Source organism: Poecilia latipinna, unplaced genomic scaffold (genome assembly GCF_001443285.1).
Source record: "Poecilia latipinna isolate Pla-1442-1.1 unplaced genomic scaffold, P_latipinna-1.0 Scaffold4577, whole genome shotgun sequence".
Lineage (NCBI taxonomy): Eukaryota > Metazoa > Chordata > Actinopteri > Cyprinodontiformes > Poeciliidae > Poecilia > Poecilia latipinna.
Genome location: NW_015117193.1, coordinates 1 through 10,266, shown reverse-complemented (window position 1 = coordinate 10,266; position 10,266 = coordinate 1). Strand labels below are relative to the sequence as shown.

General features: G+C 43.2%; 1 protein-coding gene across 2 annotated transcripts in view; it reads right to left on the bottom strand.

Moving 5' to 3' along the window:
* Positions 1–6,900, bottom strand: part of ankrd27 (ankyrin repeat domain 27 (VPS9 domain)) — a 14,430-nt gene extending 7,530 nt beyond the window's left edge. The window contains exons 1-12 of one of the 2 annotated variants that reach the window (XM_015026155.1): positions 6,401–6,900; positions 5,456–5,538; positions 5,258–5,373; positions 5,069–5,161; positions 3,720–3,917; positions 3,551–3,598; positions 2,085–2,201; positions 1,867–1,911; positions 1,668–1,781; positions 1,393–1,587; positions 406–525; positions 148–321 (exon numbers count right to left, since the gene is read on the bottom strand). In XM_015026155.1, the coding sequence (XP_014881641.1) occupies positions 148–321; positions 406–525; positions 1,393–1,587; positions 1,668–1,781; positions 1,867–1,911; positions 2,085–2,201; positions 3,551–3,598; positions 3,720–3,917; positions 5,069–5,161; positions 5,258–5,373; positions 5,456–5,538; positions 6,401–6,450 (1,353 nt within the window). In that variant the 5' untranslated portion in view covers positions 6,451–6,900. The remainder of the gene's footprint in view (positions 1–147; positions 322–405; positions 526–1,392; positions 1,588–1,667; positions 1,782–1,866; positions 1,912–2,084; positions 2,202–3,550; positions 3,599–3,719; positions 3,918–5,068; positions 5,162–5,257; positions 5,374–5,455; positions 5,539–6,400) is intronic. The other variant, XM_015026154.1, reaches the window with a different exon arrangement.
* Between the last annotated feature and the right edge of the window lie 3,366 nt (positions 6,901–10,266).

The window sequence follows — 10,266 nt, the reverse complement described above, 5'->3', positions numbered from 1 at the left end:
AAGATTACCTTACATAGTTATGTTTAACTATGTAAGGTAACATTGAGTGTTGAGAAAGGTACATATAATACAAATAAAATGTATTATTATTTAAACTTAATCATGTGGGCTGATGTTTATCTGTGTGTTGTGTGTGTGAGGAACAACCTTGCCACCAAACTCATAAGCGCAGTCTAGCGGCGTCCTCTGCCTCTTGTTTCTGAGGCTGGGTGAGGCCCCAGACCTCAGCAGCAGCTCCACCACAGCCTGGTGCCCCCCCCGTACCGCCTCATGCAGAGCCGTGTTGCCCTGCACGTTTGCTACGTTCACCAAAGCATTACTCTACACACAAATGTATTTTTTCATTAGAATATTAGTGAATAATTATTATCCAGAAAGTCTCTCTGTGTTAGTTTGAGCGTGTACCTGCAGCAGAATGCTGACCGTTTCCAGGTTCCCACAGAGACACGCATGGATCAGAGAGGTGTTTCCATAGTGATCCTTCTTGTTCAGCTTGGCATTGCACTCCAGCAGAAACCTCACAACCTAACAGTAACAAAAAACTGTGTTCACAAACACAAATTCAGGGATCATGAAATAGTGTGTATGCATTTCCTTTGGAAGTCCTAATCAGTGAGGAATTGAATGAAAACAATACTCTTTTGCAAGCTATCCATCCATCCATCCATCCATTTTCTTTACACCCTTGTCCCTTAGTGGGGTCGGGAGGGTTGCTGGTGCCTATCTCCAGCTTCGATCCGGGTGAGAGGCGGGGTACACCCTGGACAGGTCGCCAGTCTGTCACAGGGCAACACAGGACAAACAACCATGCACACACACACTCACACCTATGGACAATTTAGAGAGACCAATTAACCTGAAGTCATGTTTTTGGACTGTGGGAGGAAACCGGAGTACCTGGAGAGAACCCACCATGCACAGGGAGAACATACAAACTCCATGCAGAAAGACCAGGGCCGGGAATCGAACCCAGAACCTTCTTGCTGCAAGGCAACAGCTCTACCAACTGTGCAGAAATTACACTTCTTTTGCAAGCTATAGAAGTGTAATTTTTACTTATTTATATTAGATTTTATTTTGAGAGTAATATTTTTGTACATAGCAATCTCTTAAAACATATTTCACTAGTTATTAATGTTTAATTTGTTATTTTAGTTGTACTGAAACAGATATTAAGTTGCAGATGTTAACTGCAATGTAACTATGAAACTATATCATGATATTTCTGAGAATCAAGATACAGAAAAAAAGCCTTTTTCCCCCTTATTGCTCTATTTTAAACTTAGTAAACTGAAAACACCTTTGTCTCTCAGCCGACTTCTACACTTAATCTGCTGTTTATGGGGCTCATCCCCTGCTGAAGCATTGTCCCCTGCACTGGGCCCTTCCTACCTGAACATGGCTGTTTTGGCTGGCCAGGTGAAGCGGGGTGGCGCTCTGGATGGTGCGGACGTTGACGTTCGCCCCATGGCGGATCAGCAGCGCCACCAGGGATGAGTGGCCATGCAGGGCGGCCACATGGAGAGGCGTGAAGCCGTCTGCATTGCAGCTGTTGACGCTCAGCGCTCCAGCCAGCTGCAGAGGGAGCTGCAGGGCACCAGAGACACCATCAAACACAAACTGTCTTCTGACTGGAAAAAGTTTTATTCAGGCAAACCCTGTCAAACCTTCTGAGCGGGGGCACAGTTTGGACACTGACAGAGTGGGTGACAGAGGTGTGACTCAGACTGCAGCTCTCCTTCATCCTCCTCTTCATCTGTCCACTCCAACAAGTAGCGCATCTGAAACCCAGACACACACAATGGTTCACAAACCGCCCTTTATCAAAAAGAGCTCAGATCAGCTCACTTCGTTTAACTAACTCACCATCTCCACATCGCCATCAGCAACGGCTCGCAGTAACTTCTCCACCTGGAAAACAAGTACACAGCAGCAGACAGCAGGGCTGGAGGTCAGGTTCCTACTGCATTGTCTCTCTGCTCAGCAGCATTAAGCCATAAAACTGTTGGGATCCCAGGTTCTGCTTCAGGTGTTCAGATATGGGTTTGGCAGACTCTGCTCTGTGTGTGTGTGTTTTTGTTCACCTCTCGGTGTCGAACACGCTCAGCCTCAGGCTTGGCTTCAGAGCTCATAGAAGATGTGCTGGAGACAGAGGAGCGGCGACTGCTGCAGTCTGACGCCAGAGGGGAGCAACCTGCAGACTGAGGGGAGAAAAAGAAACCAAAAAAACATCCAAAGAGATGTTAGAATGAAAACTCACCAACTGTCAACAAATCTGCCTCCAGTTTGCACACAAAGGTTCTGTTCTGGTACTGGATCAAACTTGTTGCAAAGAGTAAGCCAAAGGTTTATCAAACCAATCAATCCCGATGGTTTTGTAATTTTTCTCTGTAACCAAAATCACCGATGTTTTTGGTGCAACTTATAAGAATATCTATGAGGACTTTTGGGACATTTTTTCCTTTTAATGCCCCTCCATTATTTACATATAGACAAAAAAGTTTAGAAAAAAAGAACAACAAGCAGATAGGCTAGATATAACTTGACATCAAGTAAGGCAGAGGCAGCAGTGTGAGAAAGTGTAAGAAATACTGCCCCCTGCAGGTGGGAGTGAGCAGTCATTTAAACTAAACTGATGATGGTGTCCAATTTTAACAGATTAACAGTGTTTGGTGACGGTATCATTCAGATAAAAAGTTCCTATGGTTCAGAATAAATAAATAGATGATTACAACAAGAATCCTAGAGACTTGATTTCTTTGTGTGAAGCTAGATTTGGATAAAAAAGATTTACACTGAAGGGCTGCACAGTGGCACAGTTGGTAGAGCTGTTGCCTTGCAGCAAGAAGGTCCTGGGAGTTTCTGCACGGAGTTTGCATGTTCTCCCTCTGCATGCGTGGGTTCTCTCCTGGTACTCCAGCTTCCTCCCACAGTCCAAAAATATGACTTTTAGGTTAATTGGTCTCTCTAAATTCTCCTTAGGTGCGAGGGTGTGTGTGCACGGTTGTTTGTCCTGTCTGTTTCTGTGTTGCCCTGCAACAGACTGGCAACCTGTTCAGGCTGTACCCCGCCTCTCACGCGGAATGTTAGCTGGAGATAGGAACCAGCACCCCTCCCGACCCCACTAAGCGTCAAGAGTGTATAGAAAATGGATGGATGGATGGATGGATTTACACCGAAAAAAGTTTTGGATCAGCTGAATTTGTTTTTCTATGTTCACTTTTCTGCAAAAGCAATGCTTTATCTGTTTTACAGCTTAAGAACAAAATGGAGAATATTATTCACTAGAACAATTATGGAGCTGAGAAATGTGGATTTCTTGAAGAATTTCTGTGTTTCTTAATACTAAGACTGTAATTAAACAGTCATTCATTACTGCTATCAATCAGTTTTTCCACTAAAAATCTGACCGGTATCAGTTGAACAAGCAAAGCACAAACTTCTCTGTTTCTCTGGATCTTCTCAGTAATATCACCTCCATCTGCTGTAACATTTAGACGCTGTTTATTGAAGAACTTAGAAAAGGAAGACATAGTGTCTAGAGACTCACATCATTTCTGCTGTGGTTGTTCTGTGTCAGCTTCAACAGCATGAGGATCTGCAAGGAAATTAAATATGGACTAAACAGCATTTGTTCAAAATCATTGAAGTCAGACCTTCATTCTGAAGATTATGTAACATGTTCTCCTGGAGTGAAGTACTTTGAATCTATGGCTCACCTTAGAGTTGAGTGCACACTGCAGTGGGGTCTCTCTATTTTTGTTGAGGATGTGTGTGCTCGCTCCATTCTCCAGCAGCACCTGGATGATTCCTTCATATCCCCATCGAGCTGCTATATGCAGCGCAGTGTCACCTTTATCGTTCTGCAGGTCCAGGCGGCATGTTTGGACATCGTAGTACACCAAGGCCTTCACACACTGACGCCAGGCACAGAAAGAACTGTGGCTCTCAAAACTCTCAGCAGGTTTTCAGCAGAAAAAAAATCTACATTCTGGTTTTTACTGGAGGGAAACCTCCATGACCTTTAATCTTGTGTTGCATTTACTGCACTTCCAAAGAGAGAAGATGATGCTCATAAAAATGTTACTGTTACACTGGGAACTGAAGTAAAATGAGCCATTTTTCACAGGATTGCTGCATCAAAGCAACCTTAGTCTGGTGGCACAGAATGCTTTGTTTAGTGGCCCTGGAAACCAAACATCAACATGTGGAAAGAACACTAGAGCTGAATCTTTGCTCAAGAGTCATAGTTTGTTTCTTAATATGTTTGGAAGTTTGAGACTTTATGGCATCAGAGAAAAGCCTTTTAGCCTCTCCTGCTCCACCAGAGCCTGTCTTTTTCAAAAGTACATTTTCTTTTTTGTACCTCTCCAGTGTCATTCTGTCTATTTCTGCTGAAATACACTTCACTGGTGACTCTGTCAAAAGCTTCAGTAATGGCTGCCTTACTTGTTTTGTGCTTCTATACATGAGACATGATGTCCAAATGCAGAACATGTAGCCTCCAGCTAAAATACATGCACTTAGTGTTTGGGGATGTTGAGCCAGTAGCACTATATATGTATTATTTGGTAACATGATCAATGTTTTTTACTGTTTCCTAGAAACAAGTGGTGGCTCAACTTAAACCAGTCTCCCCTAAAAGCAAAAAAAAAAAAAAATCAGACATGATTTTTATGCTCATCTACATCACTGGGAAATGATCAAATATGTTGCTAAGTCTTACACAAAAATTTCCCAGGACTTCTCAGATATTCCAAACATCAGAATTATGTTATTTGTAATTACATGTGGTATCCAACTCACCATTAATACTAACAGACTGGAAAACAACAATCCACGAACTGAATGTTATGTTTCTTTAAAGTTTTTTTTCCAACTTGATACAGTCTGCTGCTGAACAGGTGATGAAACTGACCTTGAAAGAATATAATGTTGCCAAAACTTGTTGTAAACGATTTGAGAATACATTCGTGTCAGGTATTTTCTTTTTGTTCTGTGTGTGCTGTGATTTAAAAAACGAATACTTAGATTTGTTAACAGGGTAAAAGGTCAGTGGTTGACATACGTCCTCATGTCCATACATGCAGGCCAGGTGCAGCGGTGTGTTTCCATTGTTGTCTTGGGCCTCGGTGTTGGCCTTGTAGTGCAGAAGCAGCAGCTGGAAGAGAGATGGACAGCAGATCAGAGGGGTGAGTCTTAGCCTCAACAGATCAAAGCAGTGCATTCATGCATATTCCTGTGTGTTTACACTCACTGAGACGCCCTGGTATCCTCGCTGGCAGGCCAGGTGCAGCGGTGTGAGGGCGTGGTAGTCTGTGGGGTTAACTGGAGCTCCTTTATGCACCAGCAAGTCGATCAACTGGGCCTGACCTGCAATATCAAAAACATTAAATGGTTGATCTTCTTATACTTGTTCAGTGCTTGAACTGTCTGTGTTTCAGCAGCAGCTCACCGCAGATTGCAGCGGCGTGCAGTGGAGTGTATCCTCTGTCATCTCTGGAGAACGGTGTGATGATGGAGAGATCATTCAAGCGGCTGAAACAAAAGGTTACCGTGTACGTAAGTTTAAATAACTGCACTGCCTGCCCTGTCAGAGGCTCTCACTTCACAGAGAGCCATGACAGGATAACAAATGTAGACTCATATCATCTAGATGCTGCTGCTGTTTAGAACTCAGAAAGTGAGAGGATGTACATATGAACCCAATAGGAACAGCTGTGACATCAGGTAAACATTGTCTGGATGAGACCATTAGGGCACTGAATGAAGAACAAGATGCTCTTTATGGACAACTTGGAAAATGTAGATGGCTGGTTACATGGTTGGTTCCTTAAGAAACACATGTGATGCTTTAGGCCAGAGGTTCCCAAACTGTGGGGCGTGCCCCCTATGGGGGGGCGCAGGAAGCGGTATGCATGAATAAAAAAATAAAAAATAATAAAATAAAAAAAAACACAACAATGATGAACACTGTGTGCGCTGGGGGGTGGGGCGGGGGATTGAGTGGATGGAAGTCCCAGAAAATGTTTGGAAACCACTAGGGGGGCCCAGGAGAAAAAGTTTGGGAACCACTGCTTTAGGCAAAGTTTTCCCGGTAAACCTTTGGCTGTACCATCTGCATGAACGTGACACATCATGTACACTAACAGACAGTATTCCTGGTGGTTGTTTCAAAGTACCAATGGTTCAGGAATGATTTGAGGCGTTCACTTGGCCTCCTTGATGAACCAAATCTCCACTCAGTCATACATCTATAACTGCACAGACATATCACATTATTATTCCTGATTGGTGTAATGTAGAAGTGATTTAGTCTCGTCATCGAAGATATGGTAAACGATGTGGGATGCCTACATTTATAATCTAGGAGTGTGAATACTGTATGACACACACTGACCCTGACAGATGGCCGTCACAGAGGTCACAGGAACAAAGGGGATGACACATCCTGACATCTTCATCAGCTTCACCTTCACTCAGCAGACGTTCCACTTCGGCTTCATTTCCTTTAGCTATGTGCTAAAAAACACAGACAGAAAAGAGGATGGAAGTGAGCTACTGATTCAATGGACAGCAGGACGTGTCCAGAATAAGAATATTGGAAGAGATACTTTTATAAATAGAACGGCTCTGGAGGAATACTGAGGGAATACCAACTACACCACAATGAAACAAATATTCAGATTAAATTCTTACACTTCACTTCTTTGGAAGAATCCCTTTGTAATGCAACCACATCTAAAATTTAGTTACGTACATAAAACATCACACAGTTAAAACCAAAATTGCTCATACCACTGGCAGATTTGAATATTAAATTACTTTCATTCAACCAAAAACCTTGTTTCTGAAAGGAAAGAGGCAGGTGCATCTAAGAAAACAACAAAAAAAGTCAAAAACAGGGCCAGTTTGAAAAAAATCACACACACACTAATATATATATATATATATATATATATATATATATATATATATATTTCAAAAAGGATTTTTATCTTTCTTAATAATTAGAGAGACCATCTTCATCGACATTACAGTACTCAAGCCTTTTAGAAATGCCTTTCAAAAGCGTTTTGCCTGTTTCAACCAGGGCTTTGAAAATGGATCTCTAAGTTGAAAACTTCTTTAGTTTGTCCAGATTCTCCCATCTTCCCGTTGGGTCTGTGGCTGAGCCACAATGTCATACTGAGCCATTCAGAAAAAGAAATATGAGCTTAAAATCAAAAAACGCATTGAGAACATAAACCTGACGGAGATAGTAGGAAAAACTATGGGCTTTGATCTGTGTCAAAGGTCACAGATCAGTGATCTCAGAAAACGAGTCAGGAGTCTCATGGACAGGACAACATTGTTATCTTGTAACGTACTGTTGGAGTCATTTCTGTTTTCAAATCAAGACAGAAGTAAAAGCAATTCCCTTCCTGTTGTCATGTTGTGTACATTGTCAGTGTGTCACTAGTTTCAATCTGAATGTGTCCAATCACGTCCTACTTATTTAAAACTATTGAAATCAAATTTATAAAACCTTTATTTAGCACTTATAGCATCAATAATTAGGCCCGAGCAGCGAAGCGCTGGCGAAAGCCTATTGTAATCGCAAGATTTCTCGATTATTTTATTTATTTATTTTCACCGTCACTTTGTGCGGCTGCTTGGGGCCTTTAACATATTCAAAAACTCACCAAACTTGACCCAAAATTGTCCCTCAACCAAAATTTTTGGATTCCGGTGGAATTGCAAGTGGACATGGCCAAACTGCTCTACAGCGCCCCATAATGTGAGTTGGGGGAAACCATAGGTCATAGAGATCTGAAACTCAGTACGTAGATAGACGCTCCTCCCACCCCCGATTCAAGAAAAAAAAGTCTCTTGGAGGACCCCTCTAAAATGCACAGGGAGGTGGCCATTTTGGGTCAAAGGAGAAATTTTGGCCATTTTTCATTTTTACTCATGTCGAACTTTGACAAACTCCTCCTCAGGCATTCGACCTATCGGCTTCATTCTTGGTCAGAATGCAGTAAAGGCATGGGGCTTTAAAAATTAACTTTTTGTATATGTTCACGGGGCGTGGCAGAGTGGCGAACTTGGCATACTTGCTGAAACAAACGAAACACTATAACTTTCTCATAAAAAGGTCAATTGGCACCAAACATGGCATGAGGGATCCTGGTTGGATGCCTGACGATCCCATGTCATCATAGTCTGACCTCACCTAAGCCCTGCCCCCTCAAAACAGGAAGTGTCTTTTTTTACTTGGAAAGATCCAACTCTGGCTCTCTTGACTTAATCAAGATTATCTTGTGTCAGATGACTAATAAGTTGGTCTTGCTTGCTTTGAAGCGCCAAGAGTTTTCAGTGGAGGGCGTTGCCGTGGTGGCGTGGTGAAGTCAGAGGTCACGCGACTGCCATACGTTTTGCTCTAGATTCCACGTTTCAACCCAGCTACACCAAACTCACTGAGATCGATCCTTGTCCACCCCCCGACAGGAATCCAGTGCAATCGTTGGTGGGCATGGCCTAATTCTTCCACAGCACCCCCTAGAAAATTTTTAAAAAATCTGCCCCAAGCCATGCTTTATCCCAGAATTCTGAAACTTTGTACACATGTAGCTTGTCAGAAAATACAAAAAAGTCTCTTGGAGCCATGCTCTCAACCCAACAGGAAGTCAGCCATTTTAGGTCAAAGTCGTAATTTTGTCTATTTCATTGACGTCCTATCTGAGCGAACTCGTCCTAGAGCTTTCGAGATGCAGGCTTCAAACTCAGTCAGCACAATCTTGAGGCATTGAAGGTCAAAAGTTATCAAAATAATTTTTCTATGTCAAAGCATGTGGGCGTGGCCAAGCCTCAAATCTGGCCATTCTTCATGAAATATCAAGATGGAATAACTTCCCCATATATGCTCCCAGCTGAATCAAACTTCATTTGTATCATCACAGACCAGAGCTCATCACATTTAAGTTATCAATTGGTGACTTCAGTTTAGCCCCGCCCCCTTCCAACAGGAAGACTGCTCTAAATCATACATGCATTATCCTATTTGCAGTAAACTTGTTAGACTTGACCTTTGCTAGCCTCTAAATAGCCCAATAGCTTGAAATTGCAATTCAGATCGATCACGCTTGTGCATCGTCAGGGAGCGCTGCAGAAGATGTAGGTGTGTGTCGCCTGGCGGACGGCTGCGGGAACTGCGCGAGAGCGTCGGTGGTGGCGAGAGAGGAGCGGTGCTGGAACCCCCGCGGTTGCCAATAGGCCTTCGGCGTGCTTCGCTGCGAGGGGCTCCAACGCCGCTTGCGGCTTTAATTGTTTATATGTTTATACTTTTTTCATGCAGAGATCATCTCAGAAACTGTCTTAATTCACGTGTATATTTGTTTTCTGTAACTTTACGGGTTTCTGTGGCCCTGCAGCAGGGGCGCGGTATATGGGGGAAAAGTGATGACAATTCTAGGGGCCCTGACCAAGAGGGGGTCCTCCACAATTTTATATATATTTTGTTCATAGAAATTAAAAAAAGAAAATTGGGGCCCTGTCATTTACAAAATTAATCATATTGTATTTTCAAAGATTGTTTTTAGCAGTGAAAATTTAATGTTCCCACTCCCAGATCAAAAAACACACATCCGTATTTGCCCTGAACGCGCCCTATCTGCGTTAAATGGTTCGTTCCTGCTTGGAGAGCTTCACCGTGACGCTGTTCAGCTGCAGACAGTGGAAGACACGAACGATTGTGGCAGTTACTATGCTGCTAAGAAATGTTATAAAATCAGGTTTTCAAAAAAAAAAAAAAAAAGAGGGAGAGAGAAAAAGGCAAGAGTGTTAATTCAATATGGAGAAACTCACACGGAGAAAAACATCAGTTAGAAGGATTTATTAGACTGTGTTCTTTTTTGGCGCTCGGGCCCAGCTGAAGACGTTTGTGCTGAGCATCATGAAACGATTTGATGATTGGCTCGGGCTGGAGCTCAGGGTAGTCATCTCCCCAAAAGAAGCTGCCAGGCCGAGGCCTGGCTGGCTGCAGGGCCTTGAGCCGACCCAACAGCTAAAGCTCATTGGCTGGATGATTCTGCTTGCACGGTTGACGGTTAGTGGGTGATGCAGTTGGAGAAGTCTGTGATAGCCAGGCCATCCGGCGTGGAGATGCGCCGCTGTCTGCAGGCGCATTAGCCTTGTTAGATAGCGGCTGGCTTGCGTGCCGAGATGCTGTTGAAGAGGCCTGAGGTGGCTGGGCGATCTGGTGTGAGGATGAGCCACTGCCTGCAG